At 38.0% G+C, this 25,426-nt stretch overlaps 1 protein-coding gene across 1 annotated transcript; it reads left to right on the forward strand.

Moving 5' to 3' along the window:
- The first annotated feature begins 231 nt into the window (after positions 1-231).
- On the forward strand, positions 232-25,170 carry LOC123867260 (proteasome-associated protein ECM29 homolog). The gene is made up of 37 exons (XM_045909237.1): positions 232-396; positions 478-596; positions 1,235-1,363; positions 1,632-1,750; positions 2,274-2,399; positions 2,986-3,097; positions 3,553-3,692; positions 4,098-4,194; positions 4,603-4,692; positions 5,389-5,474; positions 5,643-5,755; positions 6,150-6,305; positions 6,748-6,892; positions 7,543-7,659; positions 8,202-8,502; positions 8,957-9,131; positions 9,651-10,028; positions 10,298-10,644; positions 10,724-10,831; positions 11,265-11,378; positions 11,795-11,909; positions 12,565-12,748; positions 13,232-13,350; positions 13,719-13,888; positions 14,498-14,604; positions 15,083-15,212; positions 15,670-15,791; positions 17,135-17,354; positions 18,018-18,272; positions 18,653-18,842; positions 19,154-19,296; positions 22,335-22,486; positions 22,769-22,961; positions 23,621-23,759; positions 24,104-24,331; positions 24,812-24,883; positions 24,957-25,170. Exons 1-37 carry the CDS (start codon positions 345-347, stop codon positions 25,082-25,084), a joined length of 5,691 nt encoding a protein of 1,896 aa, XP_045765193.1. The 5' UTR covers positions 232-344; the 3' UTR covers positions 25,085-25,170.
- The last annotated feature ends 256 nt before the right edge of the window (positions 25,171-25,426 follow it).

Consider the following 25,426-nt stretch of genomic DNA (forward strand, 5'->3'; position numbering starts at 1 on the left):
GTTATTTGTAACAAGTTAGGGAAACTATACAAGTATGGACCTCGTCTGTGCCGGCGCTCGCCGACACACGCTCGGCACCCCTTTAGAGCGCTTTCCAGTCAGTTTTAACAAAAAAAAAACAATCCAAAAAATCAGAGCCCGCCCGCCAGCTAACACCAACACAGACGAAGTCTGGTTAGAGAGTTAGATCCATGTTAGACCAATGACACTGACACTTGACAGTCAAATTTTTGTATGTCATTGTTTGATTGTTGGTCTAAAATCTTGGTTCTTGATGTGTTCAGTGATTTTGATTTGAAAAGAAGTAAAACAGCTTGGAAACATCAGTGTGCAAATGGTAAAAAATGTCTGAAATGGAAGTAACAGAAAGTAGTAACGATTGCTCCAATGATTCACGTAAGTAAGGCGCGCTAATTTTGCACGTACAACATGTCGAAGTCGATAACTTTTGCAACTTGAACCGGCTGTTTGTTGCAGTTTTATTGGATCGAGTTTTCTTACGGCTTGGAAATGCCGACTCGGATGATCAACTCGAGAGCTGCCTTAATAGGTTTCTGCCTCCCGTTATCCTAAAACTATCTTCTCCTCATGAGCAGGTGCGTGTTGTTTTGCAAGTAACTATTTGTATAGAGTTTATTTTATATTATTAAAAAAATGTTGATGTTAAGTAGATATTGTGCCAGTCATTGATAGTTAAATACATTATCACATGAACTAGCTGTTGTTGTAGCTGTTGAATGAACCCATTTGTTTATTATTATTCAGAAACAAGTTAGCCCATGACTGCAATCTCACCTGGTAAGTGAAGATGCAGTCTAAGATGGAAACGGGCTAACCTAGCAGTGGTATATGGCAGTTTATTATAAAAATAATATATAATAAAAAACATGTTTGTTAGTCATTCAACCACACTGCTACAGAGTAACTGATTAATAAAAAGAGATAAAGATGATAATAAAGACCTGGAGAGTGACACAGGTTACTTTTATCCTGGAAATCCAAAGAGTTCCAACAGGAGTTTTACCCTAAATCCATGCAAATGAGTTGCTGGCATGAGTTTGGGATCTTATAATTTTAATATTATAAGCTTATTTTGTGCATAAATATACAAAGTGCAAACCGCTGTTAGTGATGGTTATAAATAATAATTAAGTATATTGTCAGATAATGTTTTCACTATATTTTTACATTGCAAATTATGGACATAAAATGCAAATAAACAATAATTTTGTAGATTCGTACTAAGGTAATGGAACTCTTGGTTCATGTTAACAAGAGGGTTAAATGCCGTAACGATGTGCAGCTTCCTGTTGAAACACTTCTTCAGCTTTATAAAGATCCAGCAGCCAATAGTTTTATTATCGTAAGTATTTCACTTTAGTTTTTTTTTTTGCAAATAAAATATATGATTGGTCTAAATAGTTCATAGATTTTAGGAAAATGTCTTAGCTCCAAAGGTTTGCTATGCTTTTCTCTAATAAACATTATCATAATGATAACACAATTTTTAGAACTCTTAATTTACGTAAAATATCTGTGTTTGAAATCAAATTAACACCTTTTTAAGGATGCCAATGTGACCTTAAGTCCCTAATAATAAAATAAAATAAAAATTGCATTGTTTATTACAGAATTTTACCATTATCTATATAACTATGGGTTTCCCAAGACTTCCACGGGAGCAACAAATGAATTTAGCTCCAGTGTTGCTTGAAGCAATTGAGAATAAACCACAGGCACACCAGGATAGGTAAATAATAATACTGGTCATTTTACCTAGTAAACTATTTGTTATTTTTTTCTCTGTCTCATCTATTTGCAATCAGTTCTTGGTACAGTCCAACACTGTGCTTCAATATAAAGTATTATGTTAGTATACTATATTATGTTGACCAATTTTGTGTTTAGGTGGAAAATCCAACACTGACATCCAAACGCTGGTTAGATAAGTTGTTCTTACGATGCTCAAGTTTGTAGGCCTTAAGTGACCTGTCTATTTCCTCCTTTACTGTGGGGATTTCTATGTAGGTAATGTCATGAAAATTCTGTGCAGTAGACAATCTTAGTGCTTGTTGTGATAAGGGTAGGAGCAAATAAAGCTCATTGTTTAGACTAGGTGAACACTGAACTTTACAAAATACAAACCCAATAGACCGCACAGGCAAAACTAGAAATCCTGCAAGCAGTTTCATATGGATAACTAAATAGAAATACTATCAATCTTTTCAAGTACATACCTTTGCAAGTTTTTTATCCATTGTCATTTATTTCAGTATTCTAATGTTAGTGATGCCATTGCTGGGTGATATTAAGGAGCAAAGTCTTAATTTAAAAGAGAAGCCAAAAGTATCTGCATTGATTTTAAAGTTTGCAACTGATGTGCTCCTTTTGCCATATAGGTGAGTCAATTTAATGAGACAACAATATTTTAAATTTCAAGTGAAGTAATTATTGTATTGTTACACTAACCACTAATTTGGATAACTCATTTTCCTGAAGTGGGGTACATTGAGAGTGGGGTCCTTTAGTGCCCCATATAAGATTACCTAAGAAGTTAGAACTCTACCTGGGGAGCCAAAGCACCTCATAGTGTTAAGTTTACATAATATAATATGTCTATTAATAATATTTCTATATGTGTATTATGTATATACACAGGATAGTGTCAGAATATTTTACTTTACTGTCACACTCTTAATCAGTCCATCACGCGGCGACAGATATTATTTAGATGTGTGCATGTTAGTTGTGGGGGTCATATTTACACCCTACAGGGGGTACTTGAACACCCTACCCTAAATATATCCCACTGTAGAAAAATCAGTACCCAAAATAATGTAGAGTTCTAAGGTTACTTTCTAATAAATAAAAGTTAATTCTAATCATTCTGTAGTAGTTGAAATCTAGATTTAACAAAGTGGTCATATTATGTTAAATATACTTATATATATATTATATATTTTTAAATACTCCTTTTATTCCTAGAGCTCTACCGAATGCAGGTGAAAGCGATTTTCAGGTACCACCTGGTATGAGTCTAAAATCATACAAGAGGATTGTAGAAAAACATCAAATTAATCCTAACCAACTTGAAGAGGTATGTACCTACCTTGTTAACTCTTTTAATGTGAAAATAAAAATATCTTTGAGATTTCTAGTGTCTAGTGTTACTGAGAGCCCATTATAAATACCACAGACATCATAAAAATAAGATTTAGGAACTGTTCGATTACTTCAGTCTTGCTGACGAAAATGACTTTTTCCTTTATAATATTTTGCACAGTGGTTAAGTTTGGTATTCAATTATTCATTCATATTCATATTCATCACAGAATAGGACACCAGTCTATTAGTGGCTAATCCATTTGGTCCAAGGCACAGGCAAATACAGTTTATACAGAAGTGGCGTGTGGCTAAGATGTGGCTTCATTGTTTTAAATTAATCTCTAATTTAACTAATGTCAAACGTATATTGACAGTAATATCTTTGCTATGAGTCATCACATATTCATGTATAAAACCGTGCCTCATATCTGTTTTTCTACATTTTAGATGAAATTGTCAATTGTTAACTTCATAAGCAAAGATATATTTAACTCAAGCGACATACTGCTACCGCTGATCGTCGCGGCGGCAGATTCCCGGTTCAGCATCGCCAATCACGCCAATAGCCCACTGATTAGGGTCAACAGGTATGCACATATGAAAAGATCTTATTTTGTAACCTGAGAGAATTTTGCTACTCAGAGTACAATGATGTACTAAATTGTCCTATGCACTTTTTTTTTCTCTCTCGTTTGGCTTTACAAAGATTAGCCAATGTCAAGTTTGTAATTATTTGTAACAAGTTAGTTAAACTATACAGGTATGGACCCCGTCTGTGCCGGCGCTCGCCGACACACGCACGGCACCCCCTTAGAGCGCTTTCCAGTCAGTTTTACAAAAAAAAAAAAACACTCCAAAAAGGCAGAGCACGTCCGCCAGCTAACACCAACACAGACGAAGTCCCTCCTATGCACTTAATATTAGGTTTATTTCAAAAAAAGAATTGGTGGTATGTTTGTGCCAAATTAACGAAGCATTTACTTTGTTTTTAGCTCAGTAGACTGGTCACAGCCTACAGTAGTGTCTCCATTATATGCATTGTACTTGGGCACTTGGGCAGGCTTGAAAGTCCCCGCCGATGACCGGAAGGTAATTATGTTTGACTTCTTTCAATTTTGGAAGACTGAAGTGGGTCATTACATTTTCTTCCCTTAAGCACTGTGAGTAGTTTGTCTTGATTATATTATCCCTAACATTGGATAATACACTCAACCATCCAGAATTAAAAACGTAACTTTTTAAATCAATTTAGTATGATAATGAGCAGAGTTCAGCGAATAAGGCTGTGTGAATGTGGGCGAATGTGCGCTGTGCAGGCATTCAAAAAAGATTCGTTCGTAGAAATGTGAATTATTTTATATGACTTTCATCAGCTTTGCACGCTTACCTAATGAATTATCACCACTACATCATTGTATTGCAAATTTAGCAATAAACAATCAGAAAGAGTACAATAGTACCCAATTTGAATAAATGATTTGTCTTTGACCTTTGTAGGTACCTGCGTGTACAAGACTCCGTTTAAAATTGATTCAATATCTCAATAAAGCAACTGGTCCAGCAATCATGTTTCCGCACTGTATTCAGGTAAGCATAAGATATGTAACAGTATAATTTCCAAAAAATATAAACAGACTACATATTGATGTTTCAAGATGTCATAAATAGCGTATGACTCTTGAAAAGACACAGTGATTAATTTTATTTAATGAAATGTGAGTTAGGTAACTTTTATAGAACCGGTAAATCGATCAATACACACTGTTTTTTTATTGCGATATAAGCTTGCGCTTGAGAGAATTCATGCTTAATTGAAGCCAATGATGGACCCTATAGTACGCGACAGGTTGAGATGGCAATGGCAACGGGTTGTGTGTCTAAAGTGTAATGAGGTAGTGAAGTGCGTGAACACACTTTCCAAAGTATATCCTACTAGCGACCCGCCCCGGCTTCGCACGGGTGGACACTACCACGAAAAATCCTATCTATTTTCCGGGATAAAATATAGCCTATACGGATTCGGAAGAATCCCTCTAAGTAATGGTAAAAGAAATTTTGAAATCGGTCCAGTAGTTTTTGAGCCTATTCAATACAAACATACAAAAATACAAAGGTTTCCTCTTTATAATATTAGTATAGATAAAAGACAGTGCTAAACACATAATCTACCTCATTTGGGTAAAAGGCCATTTAGGTGTTACTCAGATGATATAATATTACTCGAGATTAAGAGTAGTACTAGCTATTATTCACAAGTAACATAATAGTACTTTTTGATTACAGGTAGTGTTTTCGTCATTGTTTGATCCGAACACAAATTCACGTCTCCGTAATATGGCGCTCATGTTTCTACTGAATGTAATCAACAGGTATGTTGTCATGTGCAGTCTTTTTCAGTGGCTTGAGACGTCAATAGATTTTTTCTTTGTTGGCAATTTACCGAAAATACACCTGGTAATCTGTAATCAAAAATTAAAGAGTTGCTTTAATTTAAGTACCCATTTGTAATAGCGTGTGAATATTTTTATATTTTTTAGCGGAGATCAAGCTCAGCTGGCAAAGGTGGCGGTTATATTCTTGAGAGGATTATTGAAGTTAATAAGATCTGAAGAACATGCAGAACACCAGCCCAAGGCTTACATGTGTTTAGGTCTGTTTTCAAGTCATAAAACATGGTTTATACACAAGTGGCGAATAGTCAAGACTTTCTACATTGCGGTCCGCGTGCCACAATCCGTTTGTCTAATGAATGATGTACCAGTCATAGAAGGCATGCCTTCTGCACTCACCACTTCCGTATAAACTGTGTCTAAAGACTTTTACGCCGAAGTAGAAAATGCGACAATGTGGAATGCTACAAATCGAAACATTATTTTTGCATATGCAGCCTTAACAAGCATGCGGCAAACTGTCGGAAAAATAACCCTAGTACGGAACCCTCGGTGCGCGAGTCTGACTCGCACTTGGCCGGTTTTTTAATCAATATTTTTTGCGTAATATTTTTGGTCATTTATCGCAATTATGCCTATTATTAATCTTTATAGGCAGACTAGCACTAAAATGTCCAGAGTCGTTCAGCGACAAATTCGCGTTGCTCGAGGAGCTTGTGAAGAAGATTCCAGAAGCCGTGCCCGAGATGAGGACAGCGCTACGAGACGCCTTGTTAGAGATGGCCGTGGCATACAAGATCAATCCTGAAGGTGATTTTTTTTTATTTATTCAAAGATTTTTTACATTTTTTTATATGAAATTGTTGACTCCACCTGAAATCACATACCGTTTATATGCTAGAAGCCATGTTCAAAAGTAACATCATACCATATCTATATAGTTATTAACTTTTGGCTTTTTGTATATTTATACTTATATTATGAATCCGAAAGTGTATCTTGCTGTCTGCTAGCTTTTGAGTTAATCGATTGCGATCAATGGTATAATTAGCTATTGCTATCCAAAGTTTTCAAATCATATGAATACCATAATAATCGGTGGTATTGTATTTTGACTTTAAACCACAGATGTTTAGATCCATTTTATTCTGATATTATTGTTTGTTGTTGTTTTTTCGACGCTAGAATTCTATCAACGTTGGTGAGGCGTCAAATTTCATACTACAATACAGTTGTCAAAATTTTCGTGCAGATAAAGTGGAGCCAATGGACACGTCAGAAGGCGCCAGCACGTCCAGCGATAAAATGGACGACGAAGAGAGCTCGGAGAGTAAGAAGCCGAGGCCGAGTCCGTTCGACGAGCCGCAAGCACTCGCGCTCTTTGCGCTATTAGATCAGTAAGTTTTTTTGACTGCATCATCACTTAGATGATGCAGTCTAAGATAGAACCGAACTAACTTGCGGCTATGCGGCATCGGCGGTAGGTTGGTAACTAGCCACGACTAGAGCCTCTTCAATTCTTAAATCGCTCTTGCCGGGAATTGAACCCAGGATCTCCCGCTTATAAAACTACTGCGTTCAAGTGTGTAAGAGAGATCACGTCGCCATCTGCGCGGGAAATATTATAGTCTACAGGTGTACTATCTATTCCCCTAATCTCATAGTCTGATGGGACGAAAATTCGACACGACCGGAGAGAGATCAGGCGTAAGATCAACGGCTTTACGTGCTCTCCGAGGCTAGGAATTAAATCACCGACTTCCAACTCCGAGCTAGTACAAAAAAATTCTAGGCACAAAAACTCAATCGAATGCCTAGTTTTGGCACGACCCGCGAATCGAACCCAGGACTTCGACTAGAGTCTAGACGAAGTCCTAGGTTCGATTCGCGGGTTCTAGACTCAAGAGTCTAGACCAACGATATACACGTCACACGGGGAAGCTGGAGCAGGGTTGCGTCCAGCCCAGCGCCAAAAAGTTTATTCTAGCGTACCCATAATAACGCTTATAAGTTTATTCTACTGTATCCATAACATTTTCTCAAACAGTTACATGCATAGTGAGGAGCCTATGATCCGATACATCGCTATGCGCTACTCAGCAGCGGTGTTCCCGCAAGACTACGTCCCCTCAAGATATTTGCTGTTATTGGCCAGCGGAGACAGGTATGTAACTAATCATCATCATCATCATCTTCATGATCAACCCATGGCCGGCTCACTACTGAGCACAAGTATCCTCTCAAAATGAAAAGGGTTGGCCATTGTCTGCCATGCTGGCCAAGTGCGGATTGGCAGACTTCACACACCTTTGAGAACATTATGGATAACTTTCAGGCATGCATTTTCTTTTAACATTAAAGCAAGTGATATTTAATTGTTTAAAATGCACATATTTTTTTTTATCTTTTGGTACAAATAAAGTGTATAATAAATATATATAATATTAATAACTCAGAAAATTTAGAGGTCCATGGTTCAACCATGGACCAGCAGACTAAGAGGCTGACGTCTTAACCACTACACCGCTATATACGCCGCTATATGTGTAACGAATGCGGGTCACTGAAATGTTTATTTAAAACGAGTGTAAATTATAAAGGACAATGGGAAAAAACGTCCCCCAGTCCCCATCCAGAAACAGATTTTAAATATTATTTCGTTCTATGCAGCATTTTGGCATAACTTGTAACTTAATATTTTTTTAGTCAAGATGATGTTTCAACGGAAGCTCTTAAATGTCTGTACGGTACATCACGACCGAACGAAATAGAGGATGTTGTGAACAACGTCTCAGTAAAAGACGATAACATAGTGAATATAGATGAGGATGTAACTTCTAAAGATAAAGACAAAGCCCAAGAGGCGCAGTTGAAAGTACCGAAGTTCAAGGACGTGGTCAACTACATATGGGATCAGATGCAAAAGAGGAAGAAGGGCTCGAACGCTAAACACAGGTTTGTGGTTGGCAATCACGTTCTGCAGTTTCATCCACAGACATATCAAGAGGTAATTTTTAAAAGATGTTAATGTATAACCATATAACTTATCTCTAAACTCAACCGTTGAGCCTCGATAGCTCAACGGTTGAGGAGCAGACTGAATTCCAAAAGGTCGGCGGTTCAAACCCCACCCGTTGCACTATTGTCGTACCCACTCCTGGCACAAGCTTTACGCTTAATTGGAGGGGAAAGAGGAGTATTAGTCATGACTAGCAAGGCTAATAATATGCTTTTTAAAGAAAAAAAAAAGAAAAACTATCTCACTTACAATGAGTTTGATAGAGAATTTACTTAGGTATATATTTTGTTCAAATAATGCCCTTGTATTCATAGACCGATTTTCACATTTGTGATGCTTATACCAAAGATACCAAATAGATTAGACAATTTAATTATGTATAGTTTTACAGCCCAACTCTGATACTTCACAATTCTGTAATAACAAATATTTACACTTCCAGATTTTGAGGTATTTGAGGATGTGTCTAAACCGCGACGCAAACCTCAAAGATTGCTCAAAGCATCCCAATGCCACCTCACCGATGTTAGCTAAATACTTCCAAGAAAATTTGTTGGAAACCGAGGTGCTCGATAGATATTTAACGATGATTACTTCACTTTTGAACGCTTCTCCAGGTAAGTACATGTTTTAAATAAAAATGAGATTTACTAAATATCTCACTATAGCCCTTTTCACAATAGCAGAGATGGAGACTAGTTAATCAGTTTATTAGCAAAAGACATGACATGTAAGGACATATTTTCACGTCATCTCTGAATCTGATTGGTCTGAATGAGGCTGAACACGTCAAGCTCTGCTCTGTTCTTGTTTCCAAGCAATCAAGGATTTCGGTCGGGTTAAACTAGTGATGTGTATTTTGCCAAGCGGAAAGGGACTTTCTATCTGAAAAGTTAAAGCTGGCGTTCACTAAGCTTACCGAGTCGAATCGAATTGCTTTAATTCGCCATACTATAAAACTGGGTCGATCAGCGATACGCCGGATCAAATTGTTTATCCATACATATTTCAATCAGCGATTTTAGGCTTGAATCCACGCGCTTTAGCTGGACGTAAGGCTTTTGATAAAAAGCTAATACATAGTTACTTATCATTAATATACCTATAATTATATTTTATCAGTAATTTGTTTTAAGGTATCATGCCTTTAACATGCTTCTTGGATATTGTGGGCTGTGTGCCATCAAAAATGGCTGAAAAATACACTGTATTACTGCCATTTATGAAGAATCTTTTCGCAACCAGCACTAAGGAAGAAATCCGTGAAACATCTGCGGCTATTTACGCTATAATTTCTGTCCATACAAGTAATAAAACGGACATAGAGAAGGAAATAAACGAATGTGTAGTACAGAGTCGCAGCAACAAGAGTTTGGAGTCTCAGTGTGGTTATTTGATGGCATTCACCCATTTGTGTGAGAGATGTATAGTTTTGTCGAGACGCGGCAAATTCGGTGGAAAAGGATTCAATCCTAGTAGTTGGGAACCTTTTAGAGAAGGTGTAATATGTCTTGGTAAGCTATATTCATAATATCTCTACTAGGTTTTTTATGTGCGCTAAACACTACTGGGCCGATTGAGATAAGTTTTATTCAAAAAAAAATTGATTAAGTACACTATTCTGTACTTAGTTTGACTAAAAACTGTTGTCTAGAACCCTTTGACTCAAATACTACGACCTTGAAGGCGAAAGCAATATTACAAAGAAATACTAATCAAATCTTGATTTTTAAAACATCATATGTAGGTGTGTATTTATCTTTTTCCTCAATTTTTCTTTCAGCCAACTTCTTATCAAATCCTCAAACACTTTTAGTGAGTACATCGTGTACTGCAATATCCCTCCTAGTCCGATGTTCTGCTTTACCATTACCTAACTCATCTCCAAGTCAAGAATCTCTAATAGCAAGCGAGAACCCTTTCAAAGTCAACGAAAGTAACACCTCAGTTTCCGAAGGTGAAGTGACGAAGTTCTCAGTCGCCGAAAGGTTGTTTAAAATAGTGGGAAATGCAAAAATACCATCAAAAGTTAAAGAAAGGTCGTTGTATACGTTAGGGTTAATGTGTTGCGGCGAAAGACTTGTGTTCTCCAAACAAATTGTTAAAGGATTTTTACAAATGGCTAAAGATGTAAGTGAAACTTCAATTATTTAAAAAAATGAGATTACCATAAATCATACGTGAGCTAAATGTACTTTTTATGTTTTAGAGTAAAGAATTTGAAATTCATCTACAAATAGGCGAATCTTTAGTGCTTTGTGTAGAAGGTGTCAATTCTAACGAAAACAGAGATCTGTGGACCGAACTGCCTAAAGAGGTAATAATGTTATATCCTTACTAATATTATAAATGCGAAAATGTATGTCTATCTGCTAGCTTTTCACGGCCCATCTGTTTACCCGTTATCGAAGAAATTGGTACAGAGATCCCAGGGAAGGACATTGGCTACTTTTTGTCCCGAGAAATCAAAGAGCTCCCACGGAACTATTAAAAAAAATCTAAATCTACGTGGACGAAATTGCGAGCATCATCTTTTTGAGATAGCTCTTCCTGGAGACAGACATGGGCAAATTATATATGGGCAATTATACCCTGGAAAATTAAAGAGTTCCCACGGGATTTTTGAAAAACTAAATTTACGCAGTTGTCGAAGTCGTGGGCATCATCTAGTTTCAAATAAATTTTATTTATTGAATTATAAACCTTTTATTTATATTTTAGATTTATATACATACTTGTTTTGTTCAAAGGGCGAGGCGAAAATAAAAGACATAGAAGCGCTGAAAGAAAATGATGATCTATTAAAATGGCTACTATTAGAGCTTTTCAAAATTGGGAAACATCCACACCCACACTCTAGACAGGTAAGTCATACGAAAGGCCATTTACACACTGGAAAGTCTTACCACAAAAGAACATTTTTTTAACTGACAACTAAATTGACATTTGACAGTTTTTACATGGGAAATGTCAGGTTTCAAATAAACACGTGTTTAACGCTTGTTCTTTTCAACTCGGACTATAACAATACCTTGAACATGAATTTTTATGTGGGAGAGGCGAAAGGGAGGGCGGGGTTCCGGGGTTCATTCCGCGTGCGCAACTCTTTTCGGAGTTATGTGCGTTTTAAGTAATTACGGTGTCACTTGTTTAACAGTCAATTTATAAACCAATTAATGATGATGAACTAATGATAATGATATTATGTTTCGCTAAATATTGATAAGACATTGCTGTTGTCTTCAAAAGTTAACTTATCTAATGTAATTTTTTTCCTTAGGCCACCAGTATTTGGTTGTTAGCATTACTGAAAAACTGCCCCGAGCGCGAGCCAATAAAGAGCTCCCTGCAACAGCTACAGGATAAGTTCATGGATTTCCTATCAGAGAATAGTGGTGAGAATATTTTAATATACCGTTGACGAACTTTGCTTGTGTTTCGTTGAGAGATGTGTGGCCTAGTTGGTAACAGCGCATATTAAACAATTACTGTGTCGGTGACTGGATGGGTAATCGACTTGGGTACCGGAAATTGAACTTACTTGCTAGACTTACTTAAATTTGATAATAATAAAATAGAATAAGAATCGAAATTTCGTCCTCTTAGTCGTGTTGTACTTATATGAAGGATCTAGGAAGCCACATTATCATTCCAAGACAGATCCTACCATTATTAGAATAACTAAAGGGGGTGACGACCTTAGCATGGAGGAATACAAATCCTTAGAAATATTAAAATTGAGTTTGTGTAGTAAAATTAAGTTTTTATGCAATTTAATTTAAATCAGCGATGCGACTAAAACGATGTTCTCACTAGATTTCAACATGGGGTTATTCAAGGGGCGGATCAACAAAGACCTGCAACGCATTGGTGGTTCCTCTGCTTTAAATGTTTATGGATGGCGGTAATCAATCAGCACCTTTCGCTTGCTCGTTGCCTGATCGCCCTATTCAATTTAAGACGACGTCACGTCACCTACGTTTATACTGTTCTACAGGATTGTAAAGAACTCACTTTCTGATTTATAATATCAGTATGAATATTTTGCAGATATTGTTCAAGACGTAGCCAGCAAAGGGCTAAGTCTGGTATATCAAAATTCAGATGAAAGTCAGAAGAAGGCGTTAGTAGCGCAAATTATAGAACAGCTTACAAGTGGTAAGCGCTCCGTAACACAAGTGACGGAAGATACTAAGATATTTGAGGAAGGACAGTTGGGAACTGCGCCTACTGGGTACGTAAAACAATCACTACCTAGGTGTATTATAAATGTGAAACTATGCGTTCTTGTTGGTTTATTGCTTTGCCCTTCAATCACGCCTCAGCAGGGTAGCAGATGGACGTGTTTTTTTTCGTGTATATAGTTAAAAATACCTCGAGAGTGAGGCAACTTTTTGTGCCGAAAAATCAAATCGTTTCCATAGGATTTTAGTAAAGCTAAATCTACGCGACCGACCAAGTTAGAGCTGCAGTGGATAAACTTTTTGGTAGCCTGTCTTTATAGGGGATGCAAGCTACCATATTTCGTTAAAATCGATTAAACCAACGAGCCCTTAAAAATCCAATGGGAACTCTTTAATTTTCTGGCACAAAAAGTAGTCTGTGTCTATAAAAAAGCATGTGAAAAGCTAGCAGACAGACACTTTCGCTATTATATTATTAGTATGGATTTATGCTTTTGAATTATATTGTAACTATATCAGTGTCAATTTTTTAGAGGCAATCTTTCTACATACAAAGAACTGTGTTCTTTAGCCTCGGATTTAAATCAACCGGATTTACTGTACAAGTTTATGCACTTGGCACATCATAATTCTATGTGGAATTCCAAGAGAGGTTAGTATAATTTCAAAGTTCTTACATACTAATTTAGTTAAATTTTCTCTTTTGGGCCTGCATTTTCCGGTGGGGGGTCGCCGTTCAAGTATCTCGATCCAATAGGCTATTTCAGCTTGGCAACTCGTTAAGCTATGTTGGTTACTCTGGTTCTAATATGGATCTCTTAGTTTGACTACCTAAAGAACATCAATTGCTCGCTGAGTAACTGAGCTTTTATTATCAGGCCCATAGCATAGTTGCTATGGTTTTCAAATGAAAATGGTTTTCAAATCATGGTCACAATAAATAATAGCCACTGTCAATGATTATAGAAATGTAAGTTAATGGTTTTGGTGCACTCTATAAGTATGTCTCTTGTTTATCAGGAGCAGCATTCGGTTTCCACTCGATAGCGCTTCAAGCTGGCGCTCAATTGAGTGAACATCTGCCTCGAATCGTGCCACGCTTGTATCGATATCGATTCGATCCCACGCCGCGAATACAGAACTCCATGGCCAGCATATGGCATGCCATCGTGCCCAACACACAGCAAACTGCAAGTATTCTGTTTTTATTCTCACCTTAGGGCCGAAATCGTTATTTGTCAAAAATTGCCCTTTTCTGACAAATAACAATTTTGCTGAGTTATTGACAGATTACAAATGGATTAAAAATTCATAATTATCACCGTTCCCGAGTACTAAAATCATCTCAAAAGTTATTAACATTATCTAAAATTTTGTTTGACGTGTTTTAGCGTTTCGACCTAATATTTAAGACTCTTTATGTGCTAAGTGACGTCTAATTACGACCACTGACCTTTACTAATACCTAGGCTGGACCTGCGCCTACGGCCTATTTTTGAAGCAACTTGATTTTTGCCATTTTGGTGATGACAAACAGCAGGGAATGTCATGTGAGCGTAACTAACTGTTAGTGGAGCTAAGTGAGTGGAACTAAGTATTAATGATGAAACATCTCTCCTGTCAACATAGAGTCAACACGAAGACTATTTGACACAAAGTGTCAATTTTAATTTCCGATACGCTCGGTGGGGCTTGAATCACCATTCCACTCGGCTCGCCTTTTTCAGTGTATTTGCTTATGTCAATTTCAGTGATTACGACGGAATTATTGATAGACAATTTGTGTTTGATTTATCCAGGTTCATAAGTATCATAAAGAGATTCTGAACGACTTGGTGGCCAACATGACGTCGAATCAGTGGCGAGTCAGAATGTCCTGCTGCAACGCTCTTACAGATCTGTTAAGGTACAGTAATTCATAATATTTTATTCAATAAAATTATTACAGCCCAAAAATATATTTTAAGTCAAAGTCAACAAAATATGTAATAGTGACTTGCTTTACTCACTAAGAATCGATTTTTTGGAAATTCTACCCTAAGGTGTCTATATAAAGTGTAAAAGTTTGTATGAACATCCTTTATTTTTCAATTTATATCCATTGAAATTGGTATTTGGATAGTGAGCGGTGAATTAATCGGTGATAGTCTAATCACTAGTGGGAGAGTGAACTAGAGTGAGGGAACTGTTGGGTTAGATCCTGAATCGATAATATGTCAAATATTAGGCTATGTAGACGTAAAACTATAGAAAAATAGGGCTACTTTAGGGCTGCCTGCGTGCTAACATCGCACTTGGCCAGTCTATGGCGAAACTCTTGTCATTTTGAGGATCCGTTCTCAGTAGTGACCCGGCGATTCTGTTCACTGACTATGAGTGTGCAGGGGCGCACAAAACCTGCGGCAGTCGTTGGAGCAGCTGCCGACGCTGTGGGCGCAGCTGTTCCGCGTCATGGACGACGTGCACGAGGGCACGCGCCAGGCCGCCAGCGGCGCCGCCAATGTACTTTCCAAAGTAAGTACATAGCCTTAAAAAACTCGTAAGTGCTGGCCAGATCCTTCAAGAAACAACCGGTCAAGTGCGTGTCAGACTCGCACACGAAGGGTTCCGTCTACCCTGTACGACACAGGATACACCTAACTCATGTAGAACACTGCAACTTAATGACGGACTGCGCCATTTATATCTGATTTAATTTTTTTTTGTAATGTAGGCACAAATTCACGGTTTTCAGATTTTTCTTTTGCGTGTGCTACAAGACCTACCTGCCTGCCAAATTTCATGATTCTAGATCAACGGGAAGTACTCTATAAGTTTTCTTGACAGACACGACAGATAGATGGACGGACAGACAGACAACAAAGTGATCCTATATGGGTTCCTTTTTTCCTTTTGAGGTACAGAACCCTAAAAAGGCGGCTTCTGAAGTTCTGTCGCAGTGCGAAAAGCTCAATACATTTTTTGTCGATAGCTATGCATCCAGGCTTCAGATGTTAACCAGGGTAAAGACGGGAAGGAAATCGTGTCTGCAATATTGCCCGTTCTACTTGATACAGGGATAACGAATCTGGTTAAAGAAGTGAGGAGTGTTAGGTGAGTCAATTTGCTTAGTCTGCGTCATTGCTGCCATTTCTATTGACAATTGGTTGTATAAAACGTAAAATACTAAATCATAATTTTCTAAAACTTTCTAAAACCATGCTCTTTCTTTTAATCCCTAAAATAATAACCTTTTCAAAACTACCTTTGGGGAAATTCGCTGACTGGAGTGTCTGAACAACACGGTATAAATTATGGAATTGGGGAAGTTACTAAACTATATTTCGCGACGGGTCGACATGGCAATCGGGGTATGAGGCTGGGGGACGCCCTGCACACCCACATGTCATACGCGCTATCCCGCACGGGCTTATACATAATATGTATGTATTTAAATTAGAAAACTTTTGTAAAGGTTGTTGTTGATTATTATTTTTAACCGACTTCCAAAAAAGGAGGAGGTTCTCAATTCGTCGGGATCTTTTTTTTTTTTTTTTTTTTTTTTTTTTTATGTATGTTCCCCGATTACTCAAAGACCCCTGGACCGATTTGGAATTTTTTTTTTTTTTGTTTGAAAGGGTATACTGTGCAGGTGGTCCCATATAAATTTGGTGAAGATCTGATGAATATCTTCGGAGATGGAGAACAGAACTCCTCAATGGATAAGAGCAAATTGCTCGCGATCACTGTAATAGCTTAGTAAACAGTAGGGTTTTAACTGGGCATAGCATATTATAGTACAGTGGGGCCACTAAAAATTGTGAAATAAAAAATTTTCAAAAGAAAAATAAAACCGACTTCAAAAACCAAAAACACTAAAAAGTAGAAAATAATTTTTGTTTAGCTACACATGTAATGTACCTAGGTATGAAGTCGGGCGAGCTTCACTCTTGGATTTCTAATTTTGTTTTAATATGCTCGCTCGACTTCATACCTAGGTACATTACATGTGTAGCTAAACAAAAATTATTTTCTACTTTTTAGTGTTTTTGGTTTTTGAAGTCGGTTTTATTTTTCTTTTGAATTTTTTTTTAAATTCTCCTTTAGAGAGCAGGGTCACTAATGCGACCATGTACAAGTGCTACTGCAAGTGACTCAATACTCCTTTGTATGTACAAAGGAGTATAAACGAAGGAGTTTCAAATTGTGTCTAGAATTTTGTTGAAATGAAATAAATAATAATTGATTATTGAAATATTTATTTAATTAATTATTATTATTAATTAATTAAAATTAATATTTTATCAAGCCTTTGTTCAGTGTTCTCCTATGTCTCTGCGTCGCATTCTTCATTGTCGATGGTCGTGACTCGTGACCTCTTTCTTTAAATCACGTAATGGTTGGAGTTTACTTGTCTATGTATAAGTGCGTGAACTATATAGTTTTGGTTTTCATAGTTTGCAAACAGTGTCGAAGCTAGTGACAGCGGCGGGTAGCAGCTTAGCGCCGTTCTTGCCGCGTTTAGTGCCGGCTCTAGTAGGTGCGGCGGGCGAGTTGGAATCCGCTAAACTGTCGTACTTGAGCACAGCACTGGCGGACAGTGGCTCGCGCGAGTTACTGGACGATATGCGCGCCAGCGCGGCCCGGCACCATTACACCACTGACACCGTTGTTAAGGTAAGTTAACGACATAGAAATGGAATTTGCAATAGCCAAATGAAATTTCATTAGACACAAAGTGTTAGAAAATTGTAATTAATCGTTTTCAATTCAAATTCCAAATTCGTCATAAACGGCCAAAATTAATAGGCAATAATCAGACCTATCTGTAATCTGTCGATAGGTTACTTAGCAACGTTACTTTTTTAAAATTGTATTGTCTTTTTTGACAAATGACAATGTTGCAAAATAATTGATAATTATTATTTTCGGCCGTTCATGTGTCAATATCTGCCTTTTGGACTTCGTCTGTGGTGGCGTTTGCGTGCGCGCGTGCGGTGCTTTTTAAGAGTGTTTTTTGTGAGAAGTGGCCGGTTTTTGTGTTCTGCTGGTGTTTATTGGTGGTGGAACTGGCTGGGACGCGCTCTAAATGGCGCCGCGTGTATGTCGGCGGGCGCCGGCACAGACGAAGTCCATACTTATACATATAGTTTCCATAACTTGTGAATAACTACAAACTTGACATTGGCTAATCAGTGTAAAGAAGTCAGACGAGAGAAAAAAAATATCTGCCTTTTTAGAAGTTTTCCTATTTATTTATTTTCATATGATATTTTGACTTGAAACCCTATCCAAGGTATCAAATAGGACTGTTTAAAAACATTTTTGATTTCGTTCCAGTGTATGCCATTCATTACCATCGACACCTTCAAGGAAATGTTACCGAGTATACTAGAATTGACTAAATCGCCGCAACTCGGCACGAAGGTTGCGTGCGCGCATTTCTTAGTTCTCGCCGCACATTACTTGAGAGCCGAACTTGAACCAGTCGCGGGAAAGATCATGTCCAATCTGTTGAATGGGATTTTCGATAGAAATGCGACAGTAAGGAAAAACTATGCCGAGGCACTCGGTCAAGTGTCTGCATATGCTAAGGTTAGGATTTTTTTATTGTATCAACATTACTACATTCTACTTTTGGCCTGCCTTTCCCATATTGTATCAACTGTCGCTTACTAATACCTCAAATGGGGACATCTGTTAGAGAACCAGAGTAATTAAAAGAGCTCAAGGCGTTACAAAGTTGAAGTGGCAATGGGCGAGGCACATATGTAGTTCGAAAAACCGATAGACGTTGGGACCCCAAGGTGCTAGAATCAACCGCACCGCTTTTGGATAACATTCATTGATAGCTATCTCTTCTACTCTCGTGCGTTGTGTATATTTTGTTACTCATCAGCGATAACGAATTTCAAATGCCATGTAACACGAAAGTCATTGATACTACTTTAAAGTAACTAAGCTTCGTTTTTTAGCCTCAATCAATAGAGAAGTTAATGAAGAAATTGGTAACTTTGTACGAAACAAAGGAAGACGATGCGTCAAGATCGGCGATCGCGTTGACTCTGAAGTCCGTGGCCAAGGCCAAGATCGAGCATATAAAGGACAATGAAGAGACTTTAGCACCTGTAGTGTTTTTGGCCATGCACGCGCCTAAAGAAGATGGTAAGGACCATTGACATGGTAGAATCACATTTCACACACATTCGGATTCCCGTAGAATTCAAGCTGACAGCTAAAATAATCAATCTAATCTGTCGATAGGTTAGTTAGCAACGTTGTCATTCAAAATTATAAAAGAGAAAAACTTTTAAAAAATTATAAAAAAGAGAAAGCAAAATATAAATTTTCAACCAAAATTTTAATGGCGTGCATTAAAATTGAAAAAAATTAAAAAAGTGTTATTTCTTGTACAGTGGTACGGAACCATTCGTGTGCGAGTCCGACTCGCACTTGACCGATTTTTATATGTATAGATTCGACGACGGTGGAAACATTTGAGGAGATCTGGTCCGACATGAGCCCAACGCGCGAGAGCGGCATCCGGCAACACTTGCCTGCTATCCGGGCATACATTGAGCAGGCGCTCGTGTCGGGCAGCTGGACAAAGAAGATACAGGTCAGTATATTACAGTTAACATGTTAAATAAGATGCCTATGTTTTGGACATACAAGGGACCAAAAGTTTAATTTGCTATAATTCGCTAAACCAGACAAACCACTCGGCGTACGTTTCGCCCCGACACCGGAGCATGCTCAGGAGATGTAGATCTTACAATGCCTAATTGCAAAGATCTATCTCTAAGATCTCATTTTATACAACATACATAATATGTTTTGGAAATCAAGAAACCAAGTCTGTCATTACGGTAGTACGCTAGCTGTAGCGGTAAAGTTGAAACTTGCAAAGCCTTAAGAGTAAGCTGCCCTCCTCAAGCTAAAACGTCGTTAACCAACATTTGGTCAAATTTGACTTTTTAACACTATCTTACTCAGAATTTTTTTTTCTATCGACCAATCTAACCGGTATTTTCCTAGCTGCTGTAGTTTTTGATATAGCAATATGAAGAACGTCGTTAAGTAACTACCTGTTTATATAATAACAATACTTAAACGTATTTAACTGACATTGCCAGTCTAAAATGTTTCTAAGCGGCATTAATTTTTATTGCTACAAGGTTTTTTTCTTAAATTCCATAGCTTAAATGTCTTTAAACGAAAATGCTAGACTAAAATATCTTTAATCACACATAAACGCGTTACAGTTTAGTTATATTTTGCAAAAAAATATTGTTTCCTAGACTGAAATGACTCTATCCCGCAATACATAACTTAAATGTCTCTAACTATTCCCGCATCTCGCCAGGTTGTAACTTTATTGTGAATCAATTTAGTCATTATTTATATTTATATTAATGGTTAATATTAAAATAAATCAATAATGAACTAGCTACTAGTGGCAAGAACAACAAAAAGACTCGCCGTAAGAGGTGTGTCTTTTTGTTGTTTCAAATATTTATTGTAATACTGCAAAAACATTTCATGTTTTAAAATTGTTTTTTCTATGTGTATAAAATGAAGTAGCTTTTCAGCAAGCAAACAAACTACGATTTCATAATGCTAAAGTACACTCGGCGTCACAAAAATCGCACCTCTGAAAATGAGGCTTTAACCTGTAATATTACCAAGGCCGTACATCTAACCCAAACACTATTGATATCAATGCAAAGAACGTTTAACGACCTTTTATCAAATAATAGTTACATTTCATAAACGATATAAACCTTCTGAATACGGGACGTCAAAGAAAATGTTGCAAAAATCCTCATTACAGGGACCACGGCTTGTTTGAACTTCATGGGCTATAAAATGGCCAGTATAAGTAAAAAATAAGGTCATTCACCATCCAAACGTTGAAGAGGTTGAGAGTTGACGTTAACCCTAACCGCAAGAAAACTAACCCTCAAGATGGACACTACGGCTGAAGAAGCCGCTCAAGTGGTTGCACTACTGTGATCAGGGATGCGACAATGTGATGTGGCACGGCAACTTAATTTGAGTCGTTTTTCCGTGCAGCGGGTATTCCAACGGTTTCAAGAGACTGGGGGCTACATCCGGAGGCAAAGATCAGGTCAACGATGCTGCACATCCGAAAGAGACGACCGCTTTATTGTGATATCTTCTTCGCGCAATCGATTCCTTAATGTCGTTGAGCTGCAACGGCAGCTCCGAGAAGTTCGCAGAGCTACAGTGAGCACGTCTACGATTAGAAGAAGGTTGCGAGAGAAGAAAATTGCGGTCCGCGTACCTGCTAGGGGTCGGAAATTAACTGCACAGCATCGAAGGGAAAGGTTGCAATTTGCCCGTGAGCATGTCAACTGAACCCTCGACCAATGGAGGGCTGGACTCTTCTCGGATGAGACAAGAGTATCTTTATTTTATTATGACGGGCGAAAGAGAGTGTACAGAAGACAAGGCGAATGATTTGCTCAGGCTTGCATAGAAGAAAGAGTAGAATATGGCGGGGGATCGAGCATGTTCTGGGGTGGCATGTCAATCGACGGAAAAATCGAATTTGTGTGTGTTTCCCGGACTGGAGGAGCTCGTGAACAGGGATCACTGACTGCTCATCGGTACATAACGGAGATTCTAGACGAGCATGGGTACTTTCGGACTGATGATCTTTCAATTGTTGTAGTTACCGTCACTTTCATTGGAAAACCTCAAATATTTATAAACAATGCTAACCTAAAACGTCGCTACGGTGCGATCTTTTGTAATAAGCCACATTTTAGTTTAGCAAGTCTCCCCAAAAACCGCTACTGGAAACAAATCATTTCTATTGTTCTAGACTAAAATGTGTTTAAATTACAAGAGCCGCATTTAAGTGTTTTGTTATTGATAGTTTTTAGGATCATAACCTAACATATAATGTCGCTAAAGTCTTTTAGAGTCATTTTACTTTAGAAATTATATAATCTTTTTAAGTTCCGTAAAAAGATACAAAAAGTAAATGCAATCCAAGCCATAAACGTCTTAAAGGGTAATCTAACGACATTTAAGTTATGTAAATATAAGCCGTTGTTAGAAAAAATGCTAGACTAAAAAGCCAAAACTCTCCTGCTATAATTATTATTTACTCTAGAAACTTAAAAATACAGCTATTCGAAAGTGCTCTGTTTGCTCTACATTTCTATAGTTTCAAGTTTCGTATACGTTTATTAGTTGTCAAATGGCATCATTTCTTTATAAATTCGCGCTTTTTTGATCATATCTCGAAACTTGGTTTTGGTAGTTAACGACACTTTAGCTTTAGGACGGCAGTAAGGAAAAGAACCTTAAGATTATAAGATTCTACATCCCACCAAACGTTGATAGAATTCGAGCGTCGAAGCTCTTTAGCGTTAAAGTAAAATGGACCTTAACTGCCTGGTTTTAAAGCTCGAGTTCGTCCATACATCTACAGCCAGCGCTCAAGCGAAAACCATGCGAAATTAAAATCAGTGGTGCTGAATTTTGACTTTAAATTAAGGAGCTTTACGTCCATTTTACTTCGAAGTTAATAATAATTAAAGAAGTGTGTTCGACGTTTGAATTCTACGATTGTTGGTGAGATGTAAAATCTCATACTAAGTGCACTGTCCTCTACTTTTTCAGGCGGCAAATGCAATAAAAACGATATGCAAAGAGATGTCAAGTGGTCTGGGCGAGGAGCGGGAAGCCTTCATCCGCTCCCTGCTCGCGGCGGTGCAGGGGAAGACGTTTGACGGCAAACAACACATCTTAGAGGCTCTAGCGGATTTATGCGTGTGAGTGCTTACCTTAGACGCCATTAAACGTATAAATAAAATTATATACTCAAAATGTTACCATCATAGCCTACGAGTATATGTATATGGATAGCTCAACGGTTGAGGAGCGGACTGAATTCTGAAAGGTCGGCAGTTCAAACTCCACCCGTTGCACTATTGTCGTACCCACTCCTGGCACAAGCTTTACGCTTAATTGGAGCGGAAAGGGGAGTATTAGTCATGATTAGCATGGCTAATATTCTTTCAAAAAAAAAAATAAGTCACAAGCCTATTTTGCAGCGTTAAGGAAGGCGAGGCAGCCATGTCTCCCGTGCTAGCGACGGAGTGCGTGGACGCGCTCGTAGCGGAGAGTCGCAAGCAGGAGCCGGTGTACAAGCGACACGCGCTCGTCGCTCTGGCGCGCGCCTTCCCCGCCGCCAGCTGCGACCGCTTCCATCAACTCTACGAGATCGTCAGGCAGATTCTGTCCAAGGTAAGCACAACACGTCTTGCTCGGTAACACGCGCTTATACAACAGAGTTCGTCGCTCTGGTGCGCGTCCTCTGTCCACTCTATGAGATCGTTAAGCAGATTCTGTCCAAGGTAAGCACAACACGCCTTGCTCGGTAACACGCGCTTATACAACAGAGTTCGTCGCTCTGGTGCGCGTCCTCTGTCCACTCTATGAGATCGTTAAGCAGATTCTGTCCAAGGTAAGCACAACACGCCTTGCTCGGTAACACGCGCTTATACAACAGAGTTCGTCGCTCTGGTGCGCGTCCTCTGTCCACTCTATGAGATCGTTAAGCAGATTCTGTCCAAGGTAAGCACAACACGCCTTGCTCGGTAACACGCGCTTATACAACAGAGTTCGTCGCTCTGGTGCGCGTCCTCTGTCCACTCTATGAGATCGTTAAGCAGATTCTGTCCAACTACACGTTACGGGCCTTGGGGTTAGTATGAGATTTCACTTCTCGCAAACATTGGTAAAATTCGAGCGAACATTAAAACGTCAAATTAAAGTTAACCTTAACTGCTTTGTTTTAAATCCGAAATTCGCCGTCCAAGCCTTGCGAAATAAAAATCAGTGATAAATAATAGTGAAGCTGAAGTATGTAATGAAGTTAAAACTATTTTACGTTGCTATTTTAGGATGAATTGGCTATGGACAAGGATTCAGATGAAGAAGACAATGATGGAGTGAGACAGAGGCGGGAGCAGCTGACTGCGCTCAAAGAAGCCGCTTATGATCTGTTGGGCAAAGCGTGGCCCAAGGATCCTCACACACAAGGTCATTATACATTTATGTATACACACGCATACTCATACAAACGCACATGTTCACACACATTACAGATAACAAAATACTGTGGGAACTCTTTGATTTTCCGGCATAAAATGTAGGCTATGTCTCCAGGATGGAGGCTAACTCTGTACCAAATAGGTGATGCCTACGACATAAGGGTGGGTTCAGGTTTTTTAAAAATCCTGTTAGAATTTTTCGGGAAAAAGTCCGCTTTGTCGTCTATAGGATGCAAGCTGTGCCTTTCGTCAAGATCAATTTAGCAGTAGATAAATAACAGACAGACAGATGCGCTTTTACACTTCTAATAATATTAGTATGGCTTCTTGCAGAAAAATACCAAGATCTTTTCTTCACGCATTGCTCCAAAGCGTATCCGACAAGTTCTCGATCGACACAACTGGCTATTTTGGCGTCCATTGCCGGTGTAGTGGAAAAGCTTGCTATACTTAACAGTGCCGGGGAGCCAATGGAAACTGACAACGTGGCGCTGTCGAACGGAGACAAGGCAATCAGCAGCGTGACTGACCATGTGGCTAACATAATAGAATATACACTCAGTAAGTAAACAACTACCCTCTTTTTATATAGTAGGTATGCAGTGACCCGTGACTTGTGATGTATTAAACATAATAAATAGACAGTCTTCGTCAGACATCTATTTAAAATTTCAGATATTAGCGAATTCATAGAAAAACCCCGAGGATGACTTTATTTTATTTACTAAATAATGTCCGCGACTTCGCTCATGTGGATTTGAGTTTTTTAAAATCCCATGCGAGTTCTTTGATTTTCCGGGACAAAAAGTAGCCTATGGACGTTCCTGGAGATACAGCTATCTCTGCACCAAATTTTGTAAAAAATGGTTTAACGGAAAGGTCGTGAATATTGAGCAGCCAGACAAATACTTTCGCATTTATAATATTAGTATGGAAGTATGGATTTGGAGAAATTTTATCGTAAAAATTGATGTGGTTACTGAAGATCGTTATTCACTCATTTGGTTTCTTTCTGCTTAATGTTTTTTTTTTTATTTGCAGAGAACAGTAATCAAGTTAGAAATAGGAGAGACGCGCTTAATTTAATGGAAATTATGATCAAACGCTTAAAAGGTAAGTTTAAAATGTGTAAATACTTATAAAAGAAAGGTGTATTACCTGTATTCATATCTGTGTATTTTTACAGAACTAAAGAAAACGGAAGAAATAAGCAAATTACGTGATATTTACCAAATATACGCTCAAGACTTGTCGAAAGAATCCTCACACGAGCTGAGATCTAAAGTAGATGCTATAAAAGTCTATTTTAAATAGTGGACACCAGTGTTACCTTTTTATTTATACACAAAAACTGACATAAAATATATGAGTTTATACCCAATATATGAGTTTCCACATAAGACTTTTGTTTTATTTCTTTTGAATCAACTAGCGTCCGAAAGACCACTCTTGTTGTTCACTCATGTTGAAAGACAAAAAAAGACAATCGAAATTATCACATGAATTTATTTAATATAATATATTGCGTTACAAGAATTTGGAATGGAATAAATAATAATATAATAAGTGAAAATAATCATTTGAATTGACGTCAGTAACGAATAATTATATACACGTACCAGTTATCACTAACATTTACAACGAAAGTTATTGTTG

Source organism: Maniola jurtina, chromosome 7, assembly GCF_905333055.1.
Source record: "Maniola jurtina chromosome 7, ilManJurt1.1, whole genome shotgun sequence".
Lineage (NCBI taxonomy): Eukaryota > Metazoa > Arthropoda > Insecta > Lepidoptera > Nymphalidae > Maniola > Maniola jurtina.